Genomic DNA, 25,911 nt, shown 5'->3' on the forward strand with positions numbered 1-25,911 from the left:
TAAGGTCTGAAGGGAGTGGAAAACCGGGCCCCTACGGCAGTTAAAGTCTTACCCTCCTGTTCGCAGCGAGTCAAAGTGTCCTTTACCTTCGGTCCAAACAGAGAGGACCCATCAAAGGGGGCGTCGGCAAAGGAAGACTTAAAGGCCTCCGCAAAGTGACACAGGCGTAGCCAGGCCTGTCTCCGTAGAGCAACACCTGTTCCCGCCGCCCTGCTCGCTCCTTCGGCTGCATAAGAAATGAGCCTCATGGACGAGTTGGATAATGAGGACAGGGTAGCCAACTGGGAGTTGACCGTCTGGGCCAACTGCTCAGGTAAGTTACCGGAGAGGGTATCCGAAAGCTCCTTGACCAGATCCCTCTGCAGTCTCGTGAAATGCGTCAGGTAGTTCAGAGACCTTAGTGTAAAGGTTGCTGAAGTAAGGGTACGCTTCCCGTACCGATCCATGCTCCTAGACTCCTTATTAGGAGGATGGACGGACATTGAAGCCTCTGCCACATCTTGCTGGGTGGCAGATGCCACCACCAAGGCATTTACAGCCACACCTTTCGAAAGAAAGACTTATCAGGGGGTGCCGAAAGGAATTTATTGGGACGAGCTGGCACCGGTTCAACAGAGTCCGGGTGTTCCCACGCCCTTTGAGAGATCAAATCCAGAAGCTCATCGAAGGGTGGAGACACCCAGGAGGCGGAGGGCTGAGCACCGAAGGCCTTGAGGAAAAACGACTCCTCAGCAGAATGGGGTTTGGACTGCCAGTCGCCTCGTTGCTTAAGGATCTCCAAGATGTCCGCAAAGGATACATCATCCGAGGACGACTTGGGGGACCCTTCCGCATCATCGAGGTCGGTATCCGAGGTGAGAGACTCATCAGGGGAGTCTATGTGCTTCCTCTTGCACTGTTTTTTCCTCGGAGGTTCCTCCGAAGACGCTTCGGAGGGACCTCCAGGAAGACGGGAACCCCCGATGGGGGTAACCTCAGGCCCAAGGGCTCCGCTGTCGTGAGACAGGGGGATTGCAAAGGAGCCAGTCTCCATGCCAAGGGAAGGTGGTGGTGAGATAGTGGAAGTGGCCAGAGAGGATTTGGCCAAAGCACTCCTCATGGCCTTGAAGGCGGGACCCCCATTGTCCTGGGATGGTTCAACCCCCAAGGCCACAACAGCAGTTGGAACTCCCGCCGCCGACGCACCAAGAGGGAGGCTCGGAACCGAAAGGATCGGTCCCGAAGTGTCCCCCCCGGGGCTGACAGAGGAGGTCCGCGTACTGAACCCTGACCCGAAGGGCGGGGTTGGAGTTAGGGTCGGAACCGACCCGACATCCTCCACCGGCTCCACCAACACTGACTCCAACGGCGCCGAAGCTGTTGGAGGAGGAACCAAGATAGCAGGGTAGGAAACCGGCTCCGGAGCCGACTGGGCTGGAGCTGAGACCAACTTTTGAAAGACCGGAGACTGAAAAAGCCTTTGAAGCACCCTGTCTACATCCGAATCAGACATCCTCGACGACCGAGAAGAGACCGACCGGGTCCGAGTCGACTTCTCCGCCGGCTCCGAAAGACTGGGGGACCGGCTCCGTATGGTTTCGAGAAGTATCGGCGCCGAGGGAGATTCCACTACTACTGCAATTTCCCTCAGAGCCGATGGGGACTTCGGCACCGAAGGGGAAGAGTCTGAGCGGGCAACCCTCATTGGCTCCGAAGGCAGTGGAGCCGATGGAGATGACTCGCCTCTCGACGCCCGAGCTCTCGACTCCGAAGCCAAAGGAGTCGAGGCTGGAGACATCGAGGCAGACCATTCCGCCCTCGGCTCCGAAGTCCGTGGAGCCGACGGAGAAGCCTGCCTTGACTTTTTTGCTGCCGGATCCGACGGGCTGGTTGTAGCCGAAGATTTTTTGTTCCTCGAAGGGGAAGAAGAAGAAGATAGGGCTTCCTCAAAGGAAGGGGTAATAAGCCCTTTCAAAATCAATTTATTTTTCCTCTCTTGGAGTATGCGAGAGGAAAAAGCGTGGCAAACGCTACAGGATTCCTGGAGGTGCTTCGGGCCCAAACAGTAAACACACAAGGAATGGTCGTCCGTAATGGACATTTTATAATTGCATTTACAACATTTTTTAAATCCTGATGGCCTATGTTCCTTCGACATGGCTATCTACTTCAACTCTAAACCTCAAAGATTTCAACGAAACTAGACACACTACACTCTAACTAAAAACGCCTAGAGTAGGGCAAGGCCCCTCTAACTTAAACGGGATCCTTACGACCAAAAAAAATACAATTTTTCCACAAAATTTTCAACTACACAGTCACACAACAACAAGTAGCTGTTAAAACAGCTTTTGGGTAAGATTTAGCAAAATATCTGACAGAAAATAATTCACTAAGAGGCACTTAGCTCAGCCAAGTCCGAGACCACGTCTATGCTCGAGAAGCGGCAAACGAGATCTGGGGAAGCAGTAGTGGTGCATCCTGGGATAGGAGGTGACTCAGCCAATAAGAGACTGCGTTCTATTGTATAGCATGCCGAGTCGGAGCCGAGGATCAACTCCGAACCCATCTGTAGAGAATGTAGGTGAGATAGGATCACATTACATCTTTATTTTCTGCAAAATCTGGAAGCAACAACATTTTTTGTTTAATTCCATAATATAAATTTGTACTTCGACATGTGAAACTGACAATTTACAGCCCTGATGGCAAGAGCTGTAGCGGTACATACCTTCTTGCCCCATCTGTCCAAAGCCCTCTATTCCCTGTCTGAAGGGGTAGGACTTTTGGCTGTAGTAGCCTTAATATCTTTAGGTCTCTGGGAAATGGTCTCTGTATCCACAATTGTATTTTTAAAGAGAAATTTGTGAGAGTCAGGTACCCTGTAGTACCTGTCAGGCTTTCTAAGAGCTGGTGGTAAAGTATCAGGAGTAAGACTGGATTCCATGAAAACATCATGTACAATATCCAGGGCAGGGAGAATAGCTAGAGGCTGGTGCTGAGGCAAGTCTAAAAATTCTCTGAGTCTCTTTTTGGACTGTGGGTAATCCTGGCATTCCCAGCAGAAATGCTCTCTAAGGTATGCAAGGTTTTACCAAAAGTAAAGTGCTCCGGAGGGGAGGCAAAGGGAATGGAATCCTCTGCATCTGAATCCTCACTGGTAGATAGGGGATCAGAGCCATCGGACTCATGGTCTGTTGAATCAGAAGGGAAATCAATTCCTTGTCTTTTAGAGGGGGAAGGCTGGCTTCCCCTAATTATTGAGTTATAAGGTCTTCAGCCATTCTAAGCATTTGTTTCTATGGCACGGGAGCTTGAGCATGCGCTTTGGTCGGTTTTCTAGGGCGTAGTGCAAACTCTGGGCCTGAGAAACCTGTTCGTTTTAGTCTGAAACGAAGTAGTCTGTTTAATATGAACATCGGAAGGTTGGAATACACCCTCAGATGCCGGTGCCTGCACAGTGGATCTGGACCCATCCAAGGTAGAGACATCCGCAGGTTCCATAACTGAAGAAGCATCTCGCGGCATACCGGACTCAAAATGCATCTCTGCAGCGGCCTGCGAATCTGTAGAAGCGGGTATCAGGGAGCTGCGAAGGTGCCTCACTGAGTAATGGCAGACTGGAAACTAGCTTAACGGAAGCGTCGTCGGCAGTTTTGGACCTATGCGGTCTACGTCTTTATCCTTATGTTTTTTCGGAAAATCGGTAGTTGGATGGCTTACCAAAGCTATTTCGGAATACAGAGAATGACAGCAAAAGAAATTAGCAACAAATATATTCCAACGACGAATAGTTCGGGCATTAAACAAGGCAGAAAACCAACAGTGAGGGGTGTCGTGGTCTGGGTCTAAACAGGTGACACAGTAAGAATGAAAATCTCCGAGGTATTTGCTTTCCACAGGCAAGACAATTGTTAACTTTTTCAGACATCGGTTAGAACAAGAAAAAAGAATCCCAAATGGCTTACTTAGCTTTATAAGACTTCAGGTTTGAAACTCGAAAAATGAAAATTTCAGGTAGCGGCCGACCGGCACTTGCGAACTGCTTCTGTTTCGGGCTCCCGCACGGCAAAAAAGCTGATGTAATGGCATCAGCTGCATGTTTTACACCCCTGATGTCATGGAAGAAGCGACAGCATCTGACGCAGAAATCCCAAGACTGGTATTCGGGCTGACTGAGGATTACGTGCAGGCAGATAACCCAAGTGTGATGACTGCAACAGTGAAACACGAAGAATATCAGAAGAGACTCTGTTCGTGATGGTCTTTATGGAGAATTTGCTTCTCATACTGACATTTTTCCTTTCAAGATGACATGTAAACCCACAAGAATAAAATTGGAAAGATGGGAAACTATCCCACCTTGGCACTTATTTGAAACTGGACTGTAACCAGCACAGAGGGAACATTCAGTTGTTCAATGGCGGCGTTCAGACTGGCAGCAGAGGTTCTACGCACCTTTATGCCCTACTCTTTGCGCAGGATTGTGCATGTGACACACAGCATTTATAAACTCTAAAGGCTTTGGTATACTAGCCAGATGTTAGGCTATCCTTGGCAGGATATCCCTTACGCAAGGAGTACTGCCAACAGTGATGATAGGACATATAGTATGACAGAGACTAGAAGAAATGGAACTTAACCCACTACAGAACACTAAAGTAAGATACGTTATAACATGGGTGTACAAGAAAACACTAGGGAGATAACAAATGAATCATTACTCAAAGACAGACCTGGTTGGCTAAGGCAGTAAAATACAGAAAAAATGATGCCAATCTGAGAAAGTAAATTATCAGCAACAGTCATGGACCAGGGAATCTACACGGACAATACAGATAGTATAAAACAACTGTAAAAAGGATTAATGGGAAGGAAGGGAGAGACTTCTGTTAAATGCCCTTAAAGGACACATGTTAGATGCAAAACAAAACTAATTAAATTTAATGCAACTCTTGCCTACTAGTTCATCTGATGTTTAAACTGTTTGCTTCAATGCATAATCAAAATATTCAAAGACTGGCAAAATCTGAGTAGGGAATGTACCTATAGGCTGTATTCAACAAAAATGAAAACGGTAAGGAAAAAAGGACAGTCTCTCACAGCAAAAAAATTCAGTTGCTGCTGTCGTGGGCTGGGTCATACACTCGAATTTGAACTTTTAGTTATGTACTCACCATAACTTCAGATGTTTGGGATCCATCTCGCCTACATTCTGAATGATGGGTTCGGAGCCGATCCCTCGGCTCCGACTCGGCACGCTTATGCCAAAGAGCGAAGTCTCTTATTGGCTGAGCTTACTATATCCCAGGATGCACCACTACCAGTCCCCCAGATCTAGTTTGTCCGCATACATGCACACACGCATACCCTGCTTATATAACATCGTCAGATGGAACAAGATAAAAACAGTTGAACTCAAAACCGTTCAATCTCTTCTGATCTGCAAGGCAGGGGGAAGGAGGGTGGGTATCAGGAATGTGGCGAGGTGGATCCCAAACATCTGAAGTTATGGTGAGTACATAACTAAAAGATGTTATGTGATCCTATCTCGCCTACATTCTGAATGATGGGACAGCGTCCCTAGCACCTGAATCCTGGGTGGCTCACTGGAAAACACTCCTGAGTACCGTGGAACCAAATGATGCTCGTCCTTTAGATGCCACATCCAATTTGTAGTGGGAAATGAAAGTGTGCGGTTGGACCAAGTAGCCGCAGCACAAATTTCGAAATAGCGAGCTTGGAATGAAAGGCTATAGAAGTAGCCATAGCTCTGGTAGAATGAGCTTTGATAGATGATGTAAGATGTTTATTCAAGAAGAATAGGCCTGAGTTATGCAATCTCTGATCCATTTTGAGATTGTAGCTTTGTAATGGTTTGGCCCAATTTATTATCTGAGAAGGACACAAACAACTGGTCTGACTTACGAAGTTGCTGAGTCCTGTCTAAATAGAAGCGTAATTGTCTGTGAACATCCAATTTATGGAGAGTATATTCTGCTTCATTAGAGAATTTTGGAAAGAAAACTGGTAGCTCTAGAGATTGTTGAAGACAGAAACTAGAACAGACTTTGGGGACAAAGGATGGATTAGGCCTAAGTGATACTCTATCCTTGTGGAAAATCAAGTACGGTGGTTTAATAGACAGGGCTTGAAGCTCTGAGACTCTCCTTGCAGAGGTAATAGCCACTAAGAATGCCGTTTTCCAAGACAGATATTTTAATTCGCATGTAGCAGCTGGTTCAAAGGGGGGAGATGTTAATGCACGAAGCACCAAATCAAGATCCCACGGAGGTGCAGGATGAAAAACTGGTGGTCTTAACAGACTGGCGCCTTTAATGAACGTTTTGCATAGTCTGCTGCTCATCAAAGGAGGATCCGTGGATTCATGGAATTTCGAGATAGCCGCTAGTTGGACTTTAATAGTTGAGACAGAAGATCCCTGATTAAACAGGGATGTTAAGAATTTCAAAACCTCTGGGACAGGAGCAGTGATAGGGTCTAAGCCCTTGAGTTGAGCCCAGATAGCAAACCTCTTCCACTTACTGAGGTACAATTTGTTAGTGGTGGGTTTGTGGGCCGAAGATAAAATGTGAACAACTTCCGGGTCTAGTGTGTGCCTTCTAACTAAGGTTGGAAGTGGAGGAGCCAAGCTGTCAATTTTAGAGATTGAAGGGACTGATGCCAATGTCCCGACTGATGGATTAGCAAATCCGGGATCAGGTCCAAGGTCCACGGATCGTCCACTGCATGCTTTTTCAGGTAGGGAAACCATATCTGACGAGGCCAGTATGGGGCAATCAGAATCATTGAAGACCCCAGATGAGAAGCTTTTTGAATAACTTTTGGAAGGAGTGGAATTGGAGGAAAGGCATAAAGTAGCCCTGTTGGCCAAGGTTGTGCTAGAGCATCCATGGCTGGTACTTCCTGATGTGGAATCAAGGAGAAAAACTTCTGGCACTTGGTGTTTTGTGGCGTTGCAAATAGGTCGCAGCACGGCGTTCCCCATCTCTTGAAACCCTGCGCTGCTAATTTGCGTTTAGAGACCATTCGTGAGGAGAGAGAATTGTCCTGCTTAATTTGTCCGCCAATACATTTGATTTTCCGGGATGTGGGTCGCTACCAAGAAGCGGTTGGTAGCTACAGCCCATTCCCACACTCTCATGGCCTCTCTGCAAAGGGGATACGATCTGGTCCCTCCTTGTTTGTTCAGATACCAAACCACCGACATGTTGTCTGTGTGGATGGCGATGATGCCTTGAGGAAGAAACTTGTGTAAGGCCTGTAGGGATAGAAGAACAGCCCTCATCTCCAACACGTTGATGTGGAGAAGAGCTTCGTCCGGAAGCCAGGAGCCCTGAACTAGCCTGCCCAGACAATGCCCCCACCCTATCTGGGAGGCATCTGTCGTCAGGGTAACTACTGGAGGGAGAACAAAGGGTTTTCCCTGATCCAAGTTGGATGTCTGAAGCCACCAGCGAAGGTCCCTTTTGCATATTTCCGTAATCATGATGTGATGATTGAGGGGAAGATCCTGAAAGGACCATTGAGTTGACAAGAGCCACTGAAGAATCCTCATGTGTAATCTTGCTAGAGGAACTAAAAGAACCGTGGCAGACATTGAGCCTAAAACCTGTAGGACCATCCTGGCTGGGGCTTTGGATCTCGAGACCAGAGCTTGAACTTGGCCCTGTAAGATTCGGATCCTTTCGGCAGGAAGAAAGACACGCATCAATCTTGAGTCTATCTCTGCCCCTATAAATTTTATGCGTTGAGAGGGCAGCAAGACAGACTTTGACCAATTGAATGTAATCCCTAGGGAAACACCCAGGGAGATGGTGGCTTTGAGGTTGTCCATTAGTAGATGCCTGGTGGTGGCAGTCAGGAGCCAGTCGTCGAGATAGGGAAACACTTGGAATCCAAGACTTCTCAGGTGAGCCGTCACTACTGCCAAACACTTGGTGAACACCCTGGGGGCTGTGGTGAGACCAAAGGGCAGAGCACAAAATTGGTAATGACTGACTCCCAGGCTGAAGCGCAGATACCTTCTGGACGCCTGATGTATCGGAATGTGATAATAGGCGTCCTTGAGGTCTATGGAGCACATCCAAACATCCTTCTCCAACAACGGGAGAATGGATTGTAACGTGACCATTCGGAATCTGGATTTCGTCACGGATTGGTTCAGTCTGGTGAGATCCAAAATTGGTCTCAGGTCCCCTGTCTTTTGGCACTAAAAGAACCTGGAGTAATTTCCTGATCCGATCTGGTCTGTGGGGACCGGTTGGATGACTCCTTTTTCTAGCAGCTTTAAAGCTTCTGCGGCTGCTATTTCCCTTTGACTGGGTGGTGGGCCGGGATTCTCTTGGACGGAGGGGGTGAGTCTTTGAATGGGATGGTGTAACCTCCGGCAATGATCCGAAGCACCCATCTGTCCTGAGTGATTGACTCCCAGGCTTCTAGGTGCTTGGCAACGACACCCGACTGGCTCGAGCAGCACAGCCGGGCAATCCCTCATGTCGTGTGGGAGGCTGAAGAGCCACGAAAGGACTCGCGGTCTCCAGAATTGCGGGGCCCTCTGCCGCCTCTGGGACGGCGTCTCCCTGAAAAATTTCCCGCCCTCTGCCTCTGGACGGGAATCTTCCTGCTGTTGGGAGAAAAACTTGCGAGATTTTGAACCACATTTTCCCCTCCTTTGGCCTTGGGGTAAGGCCGAAGGGAGTGGAATAACGGCCCCTACGGCAGATAACGTTTTCCCTCTTGCTCACAGCGGTAAGGGTGTCTTTCACCTTGGGTCCAAACAATGAGGACCCATCAAAGGGAGCGTCGTGAAGGAAGACTTGAAGGCCTCCGAACTGACACAAGCGGAGCCAGGCTTGTCTCACGAGCCACGCCTGTGCCTGCCGCTCTCCGCCTTCGGCGCATAGGAAATGAGCCTCATGGACGAGTTAGAAATTGACGAAGGATAGCCAACTGAGAGCTAACCGACTGGGCTAGCTGCTCAGGTAGGTTACCGAGAGGGAATCTGACAACTCCTTGACCAGATCCCTCTGAAGCCTTGTAAAATGTGCCAAATAGTTCAGAGACCTTAAGGTAAAGGCCGCTGAAGTCAGGGTGCGCTTCCGTACCTATCCATACTCCTAGACTCCTTATTAGGAGGATGGATAGACGTTGAAGCCTCTGCCACGTCCTGTTGTGTAGCAGATGCCACCACCATGGCATCTACAGCCACGCCTTTAGTAAGGAACTCCTTCTCGGGGGGAGCAGATAAGGATTTATTTGGACGAGAAGGGACTGGTTCCACGGTATCTGGATGTTCCCACGCCTTCGACAAACTAAATCCAGAAGCTCGTCAAGGGCGGAGACACCCAGGAGGCGGAGGGCTGAGCCCCAAAGGCCGTGAGGAGCACTGATGCCTCAGCAGAGGGGGGTTTGGATACCCAGCCGCCGCGTTGTTTGAGGATCTCTAAGATGTCTGCAAATGAGACATCATCCGAGGGCGACTGGGGACCCCTCCGCATCATCCATATCAGTGTCCGATGTAATAGACTCGGGGAGTCCACGTGCTTCCTCTTGCACGATCTCTTCCTTGGGGTTCCTCTGAAGATAACTCCGAAGAACCCTCAGGAGGAGGGAACCCCACTGGGGGTAACCTCAGGCCTCGGGGCTCCGCTGGCTACGGACAGGGGAACAGCCAAAGACCCAGTCTCCACGCCCAGGGAAGGTGCTGGTAAAACCGGAGAGATGGCGAAGAGGACTTGGCCAAGGCACTCCTCATGGCCCTGAAAGCCGGACCCCAGAATCCTGGGAGTGTCCGGACTCGAGCCGTGATAGCCGACGGAGTCCCGAAGCACCGAGGGGAGGCTCGGAACGCATAGGTCCCAAACATCACCCCGGTCCAGCCGAAGAAGTCAGCGTACTAAACTGGGACCCGAGGCCGGGTTGGAGTAAGGGTCGGAGCCGACCCTAGAATCTCCACCGGCTCCAACAGCACCTGCTCCGGCGGAGCCGGCGGTCGGAGGAGGAATGGCAACGGGTGGGCCAAGGTCATCGGCTCGAAACCAGCTGGGTCGGAACCGAAACAAATTTTTGGAAGACTGGGGACTGGAACAGTCTTTGGAGCACCCTGTCGATATCAGAATCCGACATCCTCGAAGACCGAGAGGAAACAGAACGGGTTCGAGAAGGCCTCTCCATCGGCCCCAAAGGGCTAGGGGACCGGCTCGGGCGACTCGATGAGTATCGGCGCCGAGGAATACTCACAGCAGATTCCATCGGTGCCGAGGTAGACTTCGGCCGAGGAGGAAGTGTCTGAGCGGCGACCCTTGTCGGCTCCGAGAGCAGTGGAGCCGAAGGTGACCCGCCTCGATGCCCCAGCCATCGGCTCCGACAGAGGAGTCGATACTGGTGGCATCGAGGCAGACCGTTCCAACCTCGGCTCAAGTCTTTGGAGCCGAAGGAGAGGCCTGCCTAAGTTTCTTGGCAGTCGGGTCCGACGGACTGGTCGGAACCAAGCCCTTTCTTTTGGTTGGAGCAGGAGAGGATGCCAAGGCTTCTTCAAAGGAGGGTTTAACTAACCCTTTAAAATCAATTTATTTTTCCTCTCCTGGAGGACCCTTGAGGAAAAAGCGTGACATACACTGCATGACTCCTGCAAGTGCTTTGCCCGAGACAATATACACAGAGCGAATGATCGTCTGTGATAGACATTTTAAACCCACATTTGAACATTTTTAAAACCCGACGGCCTAGCGGTTTGCTACATGTTGGTACACAAACCTAGTCACTCTCACAGGAAAGCACACTAAATTTTTACTGCTGTTAAATTAAAGCTTAGAGTAATAATTAATGCCAACTCTTCCTGTAAAAGAACAGGTAACTCTAACCAATTTGTATAATTACTAGAGACCCTGTAAGTATAAAGGTTAACAGTCCGGAAGGCCCTGGATGGAGGGGCCGAAAACAAACTGAACCCAATCACACACAACAATTCAAAATCCAAATCACACAAAGTTAGCGATAGCGTTAAAACAGCTTTTGTGAGCAAAACAGCAAAAACTGACAGAAAAGTTAGTTTAATAAACTACTTAGCCTAGCCAGCTCGAGACCACGTCTTGCAGGGAAGCGCAAAGCGAGATCTGGGGGACTGGTAGTGGTGCATCCTGGGATATAGTAAGCTCAGCCAATAAGAGACTTCGCTCTTTGGCATAAGCGTGGAGCCGAGGGATCGGCTCCGAACCCATCATTCAGAATGTAGGCGAGATAGGATCACATAACATCCTAGACATCTGCCAAGTGAAAAGCAATCCACATTAGAAAGAGAATCAGTATTTGACATGGACAGTTCCAGATACAAAAATAGAAACATAAAAGTAACTGTTACAAGGTGAGAAGTAAGCTGCATGACATATGACTTCTAAACCTACAGCTGTGGGGTTAAAAGCTCTGTAATTATACCTCTGAAATCTCTCTTGCTGTTCACGCTGCTTCCGTATTTCTGGAAACTGCTTCTCGTAGTATTCTCTGGTTTTACTCTCTTTTGCTTTCCTGCGTGGGTTGTTTTCAATCCTGTCTAATTTCTTCTCCCAGGCTTCCATTAACTGGTCATAGCGTTGGCAGATCTTCTGTTCCTATTAAAAGCCAAAAAAAAAAAAAAAAAAAATCATCACCACATTGTCATAACCTTAAAGTATGGGAAGGCTAAGCATAAAATGCAAAAATTACAGCAAAGACTCTGCACAGAGTAAAAAGATCCTGACAAATAATTGCTGGAAAATGAAAGGTATAACTTGAGATCCCCAGATGTTGAAAAATATAAGATTCAGGGAATGCAGTATCATTCGTTACCTATGTGAATTACCCAGACAGAAGTGGGGTTTTTTGGGGCCTAGACTCCAGAGATTTTAGATGTCCCCAGAATGGAGAGCTCCTGCTCCTGTACAAGTCAGTCTAATGTCATCCAGAAGGGAAAGCAGCCTAACCAAGCTTCAGTTCATTTCTGGATAAACACAGAAGGAGATAGAGAAACATACCTCAGAAGGGCCAAAGTCTCTGAGGAATACAGTCATTATAGGGTGGAGTAAAACAAGACATGCACAGTCTCAGACCATTGGAGAACAGAGGTCATTACAGTGGACGCAGTGCATTTATGTTTTAGGTCTTCTGTGCAAGTTATTCTTGGAGATGAATGTTAACTCGCCTTTTTAGTCGAGAGTTAGCGAAGAAGGGAAAAATCCTTAGAAACAGATTTAGTAAGGTAAGGAGAGTACGCAAGTGATGTACAGCTGCATAATCTTCAGAAACTGAAATGCAGCAGCAGAACTGCAGCAACCTCCAGAGGAAAGTGACAACACACACATCCAGTAAGAAAAAAGGAAAAACAGAATTTAATGGGGGGGGGGGGGTTCAGAATACCACAACAATGAGAAGTAGGATATCTACTGTTATGGAAGATCTTGCACAACTATACTATGTTCTTCCTTACCACTGCTGCAGTATTCCTTACTCCTGGGAAAGTACAGCAGCTACTATAAAGTATGGGAGGAGGAAGCCACAGAAGATCCCGCCAAAAATCCATGAAGGATGGCCCTGGCAAAACCCACCCTGGTCCTAGAAATGACATCCAACTTGTAATGTTTGGTAAAAGTGTGAACTGAACACCAAGTAGCAGCTACCAAAGTGGCTCTAGTATCCAGACACCTAGAAAAAAAAGCACCAGAAGAGACCACTGCCATGGCAGAATGAGCACAAGAACAAGAGGAAAGCTACTTGCCATAAAAAGAATAGCAAAACAAAAAAGCCTTAGAAATACAGGTCAAAATGGTTTCCTTAGATACTGACAAACCCAACTTTTTATATGAATGGAAGCAAAAGGCTGCTCAGATTTCCTGATATGTTCTGCCTTGACCAAGTAAAATCTGAGTTGTCAGTGTAAAATCCAAGGTGCGATGAATCCTCTTCACTAGAATTCTATGGAGAAGAGAAAAAAGCTGAATAGACTGATGTAAGGATAAATCATTAACTACCTTGGGCATAAAAGGAATTGGTACAAAGATACCTAGTCCCTGTAAAAAGCAAAACAAAAAAAGGTAGAACCACTAAGACTGCTTCAAATTCAGAGGCCCTCTTGGTAGAAGAGCCACCAAACACTACAATCTTCCAAGTGCAATGTTCTAAGGACTAAAACTGCAGACTCAAATGGAGACTGGGTCAATTTCTCAAGAACAAAATTAAGGTCCCATAGAGAAGGAATAGGCTTTCTTGGAGGCTAAATATGAAGGACACCTTTCAAAAAAAAATGTTTTACTTCAAAACAAGAAGCCAAAGGTGGATTCAGGGGCAGACAAAAGGAAATGACTCACAAATTAATTTTAACAAATGAATATGGCAAGCCAGAATTGTGCAACTCATGTGGCATACCAGACTCCGAAAGGGTCTCTGTAGTGGCCTGCAAAGTAACTTAAGCGGGCATCAGGACTGCGAAAGCGCCTCACTGAATTCCGGAAGACTGACTACCAACTTGATGGTAGCGTCGTCAGAAAGTTTGGTCCTGGGCAGTCTATCTTTTTTCGGAAGATCTGCTGTCGGACGGCTTACCGAAGCCATATCAGAATTTGAGGACTGTAAACAGAAATATCTGGTCATGGTCTGGGCCTAGACAAGTGACGCAGTAAGAGTGGAAGTTCCGGTGTGGTATTTGTTTTCCACAGGCAAGACGATTAACTTTTTCTGACATCGGTTAGTGCAAGAAAAAAGGATCCCCAACGAGGAACTTAGCTTTCTAAGACTTCAACTACAACTCAGAAACAAAACTCAGGTAGCGGCCGACCGGCACTCATGCGAACTGCTTCTGCTTCGGGCTCCACAGCAAGAAAGACTTATGTAATGGCGTCGACTGCCTTCCTATATACCAGTGACGACCTGACGTCAGTCCTCAAGCGACAGCAACCAACGCAGAAATACTAAGTCTCTGGTATTCAGGCTGGCCGAGGGCTACCCTGGCAGGGATAACCCAAATGTGATGACTGCAACAGTGAAACAAAAGAACATCCAATGCTGCCTGGGCCAAAAAGGAGAAAGCAAGACTTTTGGTGTGTCCCACGTGATACTGTGCAGGACCTTTGGCAGTAAAGAAAGAGGGGGATAGGCATAAAGAAACATCTCCTTCCATGAAAAAAAAAAAAAACATAGGTTCATAGTGTCTACTTTCCAAGCCAGAATACTTGGCACTCTGTAACAGAACTAGGGAAGTTGTCTGCACATCAGTAGAGTACTCCTCAGGTAGATATTTTGCCTCCTCTATGAACAAAGTACACACACACGTCAGCATCCAACTTGTGAGGATTTGTCCTGGACTGCTCAAAGAGTCTAACTCAACACTTTGCACTGAAGGAAAGAAGACTGCCTGAAGAAACAAAGTGATAGCAGACTGCAAAATCCCAAGCCTGAACAGTCAGCCTGCAAAGAAAGTAAGATTTTGTGTCCCCTTGTTTGCTGGTGTACCACATGACTGCAGTACTGTATGTAAAAACCTTTAAGATCAGGAACCCAAAGGGAATAAAAAGCCCAGACAGATAAAAGTAGAGCCCTCATTTCCTTGATGTTGATATGGTCTGCCAGTTGTTGATGGGACCAAAGACCCTGAACTTTCAGGTTGCTGGGGGAGGCTTCCCAACCATAGTCAGAAGCAGTGTACAGCTGAGTAGGGAAAGGAACCTGAAAAGGGACACCAGTGCAGCTCAAGCTTGAATAAGGCAAGAGAAACCAGATACTCCACAGGGTGGCATTGCTGGAGCCAAACAGTCTTGATACACCACTGAAATTTCCTCATGTGGAGTTTGGCAAAAGGAACCATGGGAATGGCGTATGACATGTACCACAGACCTCAGAGAAATCCCCTTGCAGGAAGGACAGAAAGAGGAAAGTACAGTTCTGTACATACCATAAATGTAGATGTTCGAGTGTATACACTTCTGCAGTCATTACACTTGAGTTATCTTGCCGTCAGGCAGTTCCCCAGTCGGCCTGAGTTCCAAAGTCTTGGTCCAGCGTCGGTTGCTGTCGCCTCCTCCCTGACGTGCGACAGGGGTATATAAGATGCAGCCGACGCCAGTTTCTTCAGTTTTTCTTGCCCCAGATGTCAGGTGCCCCCAAATAGGTAGGCAATTCAAATTGCTAATAAAACATACATAAGAAAAGCAAACAACTTTCAGCTACCAGCAAATACTCCCCATAGGCAGTAAAGGGTAGAAGACAAAGGTACGTACCAGCAAGTAAGAGGGGAAGGAGGGAGGGTAACCCGGACTGCAGCAGTGTACACACTTGAACATCTACATTTATGGTAGGTACAAAACTGTACTATGTTCATCGTGTTACATTGCTGCAGTCATTACACTTGGGTACAATCCCAAAGCTGAGGTAGTGTGGCTGGTTCTATAAGGCATTAGGGGTGGCTATAAGGCCCTGCAGCACTGCAGTGGCGAAGCAAGCTCTGTATTTAGAGTATAGAGGCAGATGGTAATGCTTGGTGAAGGTATGTACAGAACTACAAGTTGCTGCTTCCAAAATATCCTTGGTAGGTACTCCTCTAAGGTAGGCAGCTGAAGTGGCTGTTGCCCTAGTGGAGTGAGATCTAATGCTGCTAGGTACAGGTTTCCCATGGTGAGTATAGCAGAAACATATATAATGTCCTATCCATTTTGAAATAGTCTGTTTTGAAATGGCTTTTCCCTGTGCTCCTGTAGCATATGCTACCAATAATTGCTCAGATTTCCTGAAAGCTTTGGTTTTGTCCAAGTAGTGCCTGTGAATGTCCAAGGAATGCAGTAGTCTCTCCCCTTTATTCTGTGGTTTTGGATAAAAAGTTGGCAAATGAACAGTTTGGTTTAGAGCCACACTGGATACCACCTTTGGCATAAAAGTAGGGTTAGTTCTTAAAGACACCCTGTCCTGATGGAAAATGAGGAACGGTTCCACTGCCATTAGTGCCTGTAATTCTGAAACTCTTCGTGCTGATGTTATTGCCAGGAGCAGAGCAGTTTTCCGGAGAGATATATTTTAATTCTGCTGTGTTAGCTGGCTCAAAAGGAGGTAAAGTTAATTTTTCCAAAACAAAGTTGAGGTCCCAAGTTGGAGTAGGTGCTCTACGGGGCGGTCTTATGTTTTTAGCCCCTCTGAGGTACTGTCTTAGCAAAGGATTAGAGAAAATCGGTGGATCAGTGTTGTAATGAGCAGAGATGGCAGAGGCGTGGATCTTGATGGATGAGAAGGAGAGGCCTTTGTCCAGCATCTCCGTTAAATATTGCAATATCTGAGGAATGTTTGGGACTTGAGGGTCAAGGCTGTGAGCTTAGTTCCAGGCATAGAATCTCTTCCATTTATCTGAATAGGCTTTCCTGGTACTAGGCCTTCTGGCCTCCAGAATGACATCCATAACAGCTTTGGAGAGCGGCATTGCTTGCTTGACTAAGGAATCTTCCATGCAGCTAGGTTTAAGGTCTTTAGCTGGCTGTGTAGTATCTGATTGTTGTGCTGAGTCAGCAGATGTGGGATTTGAGGCAAAATCCAAAGTGGTCCTTGTGCTAAGTTCTTTAAGATTGGGTACCAGTGCTGGCGTGGCCAGTCGGGTGCAATCAGGATCATCTTTGGCTCTTCTTGCCTGGCTTTTATGAGTACCTTTGGCAGGAGAGGTAGTGGTGGGAAAGCGTATACTTGTAGGTGTTTTCAGCTGAATGAGAGGGCATCCACTTTCCATGCTTGTGGATGGTAACTCCTTGTGCAGGATTTCTGTAGCTGGCAGTTCATTGGGTATGCAAACAGATCTATGTCCAGGCTCCACCATTTCTGCGTTATCATTCTGAATATTTGTGGATTCAATTCCCATTCGTGGGGATCCATGATGTTTCTGCTGAAGTCGTCTGCCAGTGTGTTTTTCTCTCCTGGCAGGAACTGTGCTTGCAGATGAACTTGATAGTTTAGAGCTGTGTTCCACAAGGTCATGGCTTGCCTGCAGAGGAGGTAGGAGTGAGTACCGCCTTGCTTATGTACCACATAACTGTAGTGTTGTCTGTCTTTAGTAGTAGTTGTCCTGGATGCAGCAGGTCCTTGAAAGCTATAAGGGCATTTTGTACAGCTAGCATCTCTTTGATTGATGTGAAGATGCCTTTGTTCTGCGGGGCCACTTGTCCTGAATACAGTTGCCTGCCATGTGTGCTCCCCAAGTGTAATCCAATGCATCTGTTGTCAGTGTTTGCATGGCTGTGGGTTGAGTAAAAGGCTGTCCCTTGTTGAGGTGACAAGCTTGAGCCCACCACTGAAACTCCTGTTGAAGGCAAGGAATTAGTGGTATAACTGTTTCCAAACTTTGACAGTGTTGAGACCATACATTCTTTAGGTACCATTGTAGTTTCCTCATATGCAGTCTGGCATATGAAATTAGTAGTATGCAAGATGCCATGTAACCAAAGGCCTGCAGAATTTTTTTTGCAGGGAGATGGGTCTTTGTTGCCATCAATTGAAAATATTGAGTCAGTTGTCCTTGCTTGTCTGGTGTGAGATAAGCCATCTGGGCCGTTGTGTTCAAGCTGGCACCCAGGAATATTATCTCTTGTGAGGGCACTAGTTTTGATTTATTTTCGTTTACTGTGTACCCCAGGCAACTTAATAACATTTTTACAAACGCCAGATGCTTTAGAAGAACGTCCTTGCTCTCTGCTTGAATCAGGCAGTCGTCCAGGTACGGATAAATTTGAATTCCTTTCTGTCTACAAAATGCAATTACTGGTGCCAGGCACTTTGTGAAGACCCTGGGCGCAGTAGATAAGCCAAATGGCACTGCAAAGAATTGATAGTGCATTGAACCAGCTATGAATCTGAGGTATCTTCTGCAGTTTTGTCTGCTAGAGACATGCAGGTATGCCTCCTTGAGGTCCAATGTCCCGAGCCAAGCTTTCTTGCCCAGCATGGGAAGAAGCTGCTGTAGTGTCAACATTTTGAATTTCGGAACATCCAGGTAAGTGTTTAGAGAAGAAAGATCCAGAATGGGCCTCCAGGCTTTGTCCTTTCTGGGGACCAGAAAGAGTCTTGAGTAAAATCCTTGTCCTTGCTCCTGTGGTGGTACCTTTTGAATAGCTCTCATATCCATGAGTGCTGTAATTTATTTTTGAGCCTCTGCCCATTGATTTGGTGGCAGATTTGGCATTCCTTTTAACCCTGGCAGAGTGTGAAAGTGGAACCTGTAACCTTGAGATACAATGTTGAGAACCCATTTGTCTTTGGTGATCATATGCTAATTGTGATAGAAAAGTGCCAGTTTTCCTCCCAAGGGGGCTGCCAAGAGAGAGTTGTTTGGCAGCTGTAGTGGGAAGTTATTGGGGCTGCTTTTTATATGGTTGGGGCCTGTCTTCCCCTTCTTTCTGGCCCGATGCAACCCATTGTCGAGGCCTGTAAGGACCTTGTGGTTGACCTCTACATCTTGGACGTCTGTATCTGCCCCTTTGAGGTCTAACTAGAAAGGACCAATTCTTAGTTGGCCAATTTCTGCTAAATCTAGGAGGCTCAACCTGTAAGAAGTCCTTCACCGTTTGCATAGATTTTGCCTTATCCTTCATTTTCTTTAATACCTCTTCTGCCTTAACTCCCAACAGCACATCCTGCTGCAAAGGTGCATCCAATAATTTTGCTTTGACATGATCTGGTAATAAGAAGTTATGTACCTACCATAACGTTCCATGTTAGTTGTCTTCTCTCGCCTTCTTTCTTGCTTGATGGGTTCGGAGCTGATCCTCGGCTCCGACTCGGCACTTGCTAAGCTCGAGAGTCACTTTTACCAGCTCGAGGCAGCCCCATATCCCATGATGCAAGGCGGTAAGTACCCAGATCTCGTTTGATGACAAAGGGCAGTAGCACCAAGCATAAAACACTTCCCAAAGGAAGAAAGAAAGAAAGAAAGCTTACAGGATGTAAAAAAGACCAGGACTGAAAGGTCTTCAGCATAATAACTCCTTAGAGAAACAAGGTCTGTCCAGGCACGGGGGAAGGAGGGAGGGTCGCAAGAAAGAAGGCGAGAAGACAACTAACATGGAACGTTATGGTAGGTACATAACTTCTTAATGTTAAGTTGTCAATCTCGCCTTCATTCTTGCTTGATGGGACCGCGTCCCTAGCACCTCTATCCTGGGTGGCTCAATGGAACAGACTCTTGAGGACTGTAGAGCCAAAACTGGCTCTATCCCTGGAGGCCAAGTCCAATTTGTAATGGGAAACAAAAGTATGAGGAGTGGCCCAAGTGGCGCTGCACAAATAGTGTCTAAAGGAAGTCTAGCTTGAAAGGCTGTAGAAGTAGCTAAGCTCCTAGTTGAATGTGCTTTAGGTTTTGAGCACAGCTGTTTTCCCCTGAGCAGATAAATTTCAGAGATGACCGAAGAAAGCCATCTAGACAAGGTCACTTTAGAGACAGGAAGGCCTTTCTTGTTATCCGCATAGGAAACAAAAAGTTGATCAGATTTCCTAAATTTTTTAGTTCTGTCCAAATAATATCCGAGTTGGCGGTGGACATCAAGATAATGTACTTTTTGTTCGGCTCTGTCTGAATAGTTTGGGAAAAATACAGGGAGATCAATGGATTGATTCAAATTGGTCTTTGAGGCGACCTTAGGCAAAAAGGTCGGATTAGTTCTCAATGATACTCTGTCTTTGTGAAAAACCAAATAGGGGGGTCGAACCGATAGAGCATGAAGTTCAGACACCCTCCTGGCCGATGTGATAGCTACTAGGAATAAAGTTTTCCAAGAAAGAAATTTAAGGGAACAAGAAACAGCTGGCTCGAAGGGGGGAAGAATCAAGGATGTCAGCACTAAATTTAGATCCCATTGAGGAGGAGGATTCCTGATTGGAGGCTTTAGCAGGAAAATTCCTTTCAAGAAGGCCCTACAAAGCCTATGGGACATAATATTGTGATCTGCAATCCCGACATGAAAGTTCGAGATAGCAGCCAATTGAACTCTGACTGTGGAAGAAGAGGAGCCTGCATGAAAAATCTCTGCTAAGAAGTCCAGGACTGCCTGAACAGGGGCAGTGAAAGGATCAATATTCTTGGCATTAGCCCAATAAGAGAAACGTTTCCATTTGCTTGCATAAATCCTCCTGGTAGAGGATTTTAAAGAAGCTACTATGATGTCTCTAACAGGGTTAGAGATCAAAGGAAGCCTGGCTAAGGAAGGAAGTGGAGCAACCATGCTGTGAGGTTGAGAGAAGGGATAGACTGGTGCAGCTGACCGGATTGGTGAATCAGAAGATCTGGCACTGGGTCCAGATGCCACGGCTGCACCAAAAGGTGACGATGGAGGAACGGGAACCAAACTTGTCGAGGCCAGTAAGGAGCAATGAGAATCAATTTGGCTCTCAAAACGGTTGCTTTCTGGATAACTTGAGGGATCAGAGGAAATGGAGGAAAGGCATAAAGAAGTCCCTGGGGCCAATCCTGGGTCAGAGCGTCTCTGGGGGGATGGCCTGGAAGAGGGAAGAGAGAGAAGAAGTCTGGGCATTTGCTGTTTTGGGGAGTAGCAAAAAGATCGCAACATGGATGACCCCATTCCAGAAATATCTCTTCCGCTATAGATTGCTTGAGAGACCACTCGTGAGGCATGAGAATAGCTCTGCTCAATCTGTCCGCTACAATGTTGGTTTTCCCAGGGATATGCGTTGCTACCAGAAACCGATGAGAGGAGATTGCCCATTGCCATAGTCTGAGCTTCGACACAAGGGTAGGACTTGGTTCCGCCCTGTTTGTTGATATACCAAACTACAGACATGTTGTCTGTGTGGACTGCAATTGTCCCTACGGGAAGAAAGTCGTTGAGGGCTTGCAACGTTAAAAGCACTGCTCTCATCTCCAGGACATTTATGTGCAGGTGGTACTCGAATGGCTGCCACGTCCCATGAACCATCCTGCCCTGATAATGACCCCCCCCACCCGATCAGGGAGGCATCCGTGGTGACAGTGGCTACCGGGATGGGGGTACAAAGTGTCTGCCTTGGTGAACCTGGGGAGATGTGATCCACCAAGCAAGATGATCTTTGCAAGTCTGTGTCACCAGAATCTGGTGACGCATTGGAAGTTGTTGGTACGACCACTGTGTGAACAGCATCCACTGAAGAAGGCGCATGTAGAAGCGAGCCAGGGGAAGAAGAGTAATGGCCGCAGCCATGAGGCCTAATACCTTTAGAACCATTCTGGCCTGTACTTTCTTGTTGGCTAGAATGATCCTGACATGACTCTGAATGTCTGAAACTCTTTGATCTGTAAGGGTAGCTGACATCCGAACAGTGTTTAAGTTTGCCTATGAAAGTAATAGACTGGCAGGGCGATAAGGATGACTTTTCAAAGTTGATCGAGATGCCCAAAAGAGTACAAAGCTTTATTGTGTAATCCCTGGCTTGAATAAGCTGATGCCTGGTGGTGGCTGAAAGGAGCCAGTCGTCGAGATAAGGAAACACCTGGAATCCTTGACGTCTCAGGTGAGCCGTGACCACTGCCATGCATTTGGTGAACACTCTGGGGGCTGTAGTGAGACCAAAGGGCAGGGCTCTGAACTGGAAATGACTGGACCCCAGCCGAAAGCGGAGAAATCTCCTGGAGCGTCTGTGAATTTTGATGTGATAGTACGCATCCTGAAGATCTATTGAGCACATCCAGTTGTCCTTCTGTAAGAAGGGCAGAATTGACTGAAGAGTGACCATTCGGAATCTTGTCTTCCTCACAGACTTGTTGAGTCTGCTGAGATCCAATATTGGTCTCCAGTCTCCAGTCTTTTTGGGACCAAAAGAACCTTGAGTAGATTCCGGCTCTGAATGGTCTGTTGTAACTGGCTGAATGGCTCTTTTTGCAGTAGTTTTGAGACTTCTAACTCTGCAATTTCCTTAGACCGGTGGTACATCTGGAAGGGAATTTGAGGGGTAGAAAGGACTTTCCTCAAAAGGAATTATGTAACCCTTGGATATGATCGACTGTACCCATCTGTCTTGAGTGAGGGAGTGCCAGGCTTCTGGGTACAGTGATAATCTTCCCGACTGCCTCCAAGGAGGGACAGCCGGGCAACATCTCAGGGATGCTGAAAGGGCTTGTCAGAGAGAGCTCTCTGTTTCCTGGTTTTGGACCCCTCTGCCTCTAGAGCGTCTGTTGTTGTTACCCCTCTGCCTCTAGGGGTAAACTGACCACGTGAATCCGGCGTGACTCCTTGGGATTTTGGAACCACATTTTGCCACCTTTCTGTCCTTTGGGGTAAGGTCTAGAAGGGTGGAAAAACGGACTCCTATGGCAGAAAGAGTCTTGCCGTCCTGCTCACACCTGGTCAAAGTTTCCTTCACTTGAGGGCCAAACAAAGCTGACCCATCAAAGGGAGAATTTGTGAAGGACGCCTTAAAGGGATCTGCAAAGTCACATAGCCGCATCCAGGCTTGGCGTCTAAGAGCCACACCTGTACCTGCGGCTCTACTCGCTCCATCAGCAGCATATGATATTAGCCGCATGGAGGAGTTTGCAATGGAATTAAGGGTTCCTAGCTGCGAAGCAATTTTTTCCTGAGCCCCTGCAGCTGTAGGATCCTGTACAACATCACCTAGCTCCTTAAGGATATCCCTTTGGAGTCTGGTGAAGTGACATAGGTAATTCAGCGAGCATAGCAAAGGTCGCGGAGGAAAACATCCGCCACTACCTATCCATGGTCCTAGAGTCCTTATTAGGAGGATGGACGGTGCGGAAGGATCTGCAAGTTCCTTCTTGGTGGCAGCAGCCACCACCATGGCATCAGCGGACACCCTTAGTGAGGAATTGCTTATCACACGGCGCAGTAATAAATTTTGAAGGCCTCCTAGGGACTGGCTCTACAGAGTCAGGAGCAGCCCACGCCTTTCGGGCAATAACCTGCATAAGGGGGTCGAAAGGCGGAGACACCCAGGAGGTGGAGGGCCGAGATCCAAACGCCTCTAGGTATACTGACTCATCCTCAGAGGGATTATTAGTGGGCCAGTTTCCCCTCTGTCTAAGGAGTTCTAGGATGTCTGAGAAGGAGACATCCTCAGAGGGGGATCTTGGGGATCCCTCTGACTCATCTAAGTCAGTATCTGAAGTGATAGACTCGGGGGAGTCTACATGTTTCCTCTTACAGGTCCTCTTCCTAGGAGGATCACCCGAAACATCGGGAGAATCCTCGGAAGAGGGGGATATTCCCAATGGGGAAACCTGAGGCGGAGGATCTCTGGGTCCTGTAGCAAGAGAAGTGGCAGAGATGTCAACAGGCACTATAGAGGGAGGAGCTAAGGGAACAGACTGCTGGCTGATACCCGTGGCCAGCACACTCTTCATCACCTCAAATGCTCCCCTCCCAGGAAGGTCCGAGAGAACCCGTTCCGAAGAGCTAGGAACTCCAGGGACCACCAAAAGGGAAGTCTCCGAGGCAGATGTCGGAGCAGAGCTCACCAAGGCCGAGGCTCCAAGGGGAAGAGCGGGTTCGGACAAGGGTCCGATGCCACTCACCCCCTCGGAGGAGACCATGGAAGCCCGGCCACCGAATCCCTCTAAGGAAGGTCTCGAAGAGAAGATAAGAGTAGAGGCTGAAGGAACAGAAGGGGTATCTGTCCCTCAGCCGTAGCAGTAACCATTCGAAGACTCCAACTCCAAGCTCTGGGGTAGAGTTGAAGGAGGAACTGCAATGGGGTGTGGACCAATAGCCGTCTGTTGAGACGGGCTATGTAACATTTGGGCCAGTGCCTGTGACTTAAGTAATCTACTGACCACTCTCTCTAAATCATGGTCAGAAAGCCTGGATGACCTTGAAGATCGGCTCCGATGGCTCCGTTCCGAGAGGAGAGGTGAAGCCGGGCGAAGTATCGGCTCCAAGGAAGGAGACCTAGACCTCTTCCTCGAAGGAGCCATCGGAACCGATGAAACTATTGAACCTGTCGGAGCTGACAACTTATCGGAGCCGACAGGTAGCTTCGATGCATCGGCTCCAGCCGGAGCCGATACAGCCACAAAAGTAACGGTGTCAGAGCCGATCGGAGCCGACACCGATGCCTGAGCCACATGGTGGTCGGAACTGATCGGAGCCGACACCTAAGTGGTCGAACCAGAATCGGCACCGATAGCCATCGGTGCCGAAGGTTTAGTTAACCCAGAATCGGCTCCAGCCGGAGCCGATCTAGACTCTGAATGAGTCGGAGCCGAGGCCGCAGGCTTGGACACAGAAGCCTGGGCCTTGGAAGACTTAGAAGTCTTGGATGGAGCCGACTTAGCCGGAGAGCCCTCCGGCTTAAGAAGGCCCCTCAAAATCAGCTTATTTCTTCTTTCCTGCAGGACTCTCTGGCTGAAAGAATGACATATAGCACAGGAGTCCTGCAGGTGAAGAGGCCCCAGACAGTACAGGCAAGAAGTGTGACCGTCTGTCAGAGACATTTTCTGACAGCACGAGTCACACTTCTTAAAGCCTGAGACCCTTTCTTTAGACATGGTGTAAAAAACACAGACACACACACCAGTCAAAGAAATTAACTTAAATATACCAAAAGGTATAACTAGTAAACACACACACACACCCTAACAGGGGGGGGGGATGGGTTGGGTGAAAGTCTGTCTAAAAAAATAAGAAGAGACAGAGAATTTTCTGTCAGAAAAGGTTTAAAACTGATATAAAACTAACAATTAAGGGTTTTTTTTGTTAAAAGGGGCTAAAATAGCAAAGTAGCAAATCACTTACCAGGAGCTGGTAAAAGGAGGACCTCATCAGCGAAGCGGCAAACGAGATCTGGGTACTTACCGCCTTGCATCATGGGATATGGGGCTGCCTCGAGCTGGTAAAAGTGACTCTCGAGCTTAGCAAGTGCCGAGTCGGAGCCGAGGATCGGCTCCGAACCCATCAAGCAAGAATGAAGGCGAGATTGACAACTTAACATCGTATGTTCTTTTAACCAAGCATGTCTTCTAATGACAGAGTCTGTAACTACTGCTCTACAGGAGGCCTCTAAAGAATCAAAACCACATTGCAAAGTATGTTTTCCCACCTGTTCAGCTGCATGCAATAAATCCTGCATTTCTTTAAAAGTAGGAGGATCTGAATCTGGAAGCATTTTTTGTTTCAACTGAGACAGTAAAAATTGCTGACATTTTAGCATGTGAAACTGGCAAGTTAAGGCTCTCATTGCTAAAGTTGCAGACGTATATACTTTCTTTCCCCGTCTGTCTAATGCTCTGGAATCTCCGTCAGAGGGAACTGGATTCTTGGCTGATGAGGCCTTAACCCCTTTGAGTCCCTGAGAAATAGTTTCAGGGTCAGCAACAGGGCTTTTGTACAGAAATTTGTGAGAGTCAGGGACTCTGTAGTATCTGTCAGGTTTAACTGGGGCTGGAGGTAAGGAATCAGGATTTAAGCTGGATTCAGTATACACATCATCCACAATATCTAACACTGGCGGAATAGCAAGGGGTCTGTGTTGAGTTAATAAAAGGAAGTCTCTGAGCCTTTTCTTGGATTCTGAGTAATCCTGGCCTTCCCAATGGAAATGCTCCCTCATGGTATGCATGGTTTCCCCAAAGGAGTAGTCGTCAGGCGGAGAGGCTGATGGAATTGACTCCACAGCATCAGAATCCTCATAAGGGGGTAAAGAATATCCTAGGTCTGAGGATGAATCTGAAGATATGGACACCTGGTTGGATGAGTCATAGTCTGCATCCTGTCTAGGCCTTTTATCAGGAGGGGGATGGGACCGCCTAATCAGAGTGATTATGTCTTCGGCCATTTTGAGCATTTGTTTCTTAGGCATGGAGGCCTGTGCTGGAGAATGCTGCATTTGTTTCTTTGATTTCAAAGCTGGTTTAGACTTAGCAGAGGGTTTAATGCTTAGCTGAGAAGGTCTGAAAACACCCTCTGAAGCTGCGGG

At 47.6% G+C, this 25,911-nt stretch overlaps 1 protein-coding gene across 1 annotated transcript in view; it reads right to left on the bottom strand.

The window, feature by feature from the left end:
- The window catches only part of NCOR1 (nuclear receptor corepressor 1), a 4,682,182-nt gene that overhangs the window by 3,169,982 nt on the left and 1,486,289 nt on the right, over nucleotides 1–25,911 (bottom strand). The window contains exon 10 of the mRNA XM_044054890.1: nucleotides 11,437–11,609. Within this exon, the coding sequence (XP_043910825.1) occupies nucleotides 11,437–11,609 (173 nt within the window). The remainder of the gene's footprint in view (nucleotides 1–11,436; nucleotides 11,610–25,911) is intronic.

This window comes from Protopterus annectens, chromosome 13.part0, assembly GCF_019279795.1.
Source record: "Protopterus annectens isolate FY-2018-M chromosome 13.part0, PAN1.0, whole genome shotgun sequence".
In the NCBI taxonomy this organism is placed as follows: Eukaryota; Metazoa; Chordata; order Ceratodontiformes; family Protopteridae; genus Protopterus; species Protopterus annectens.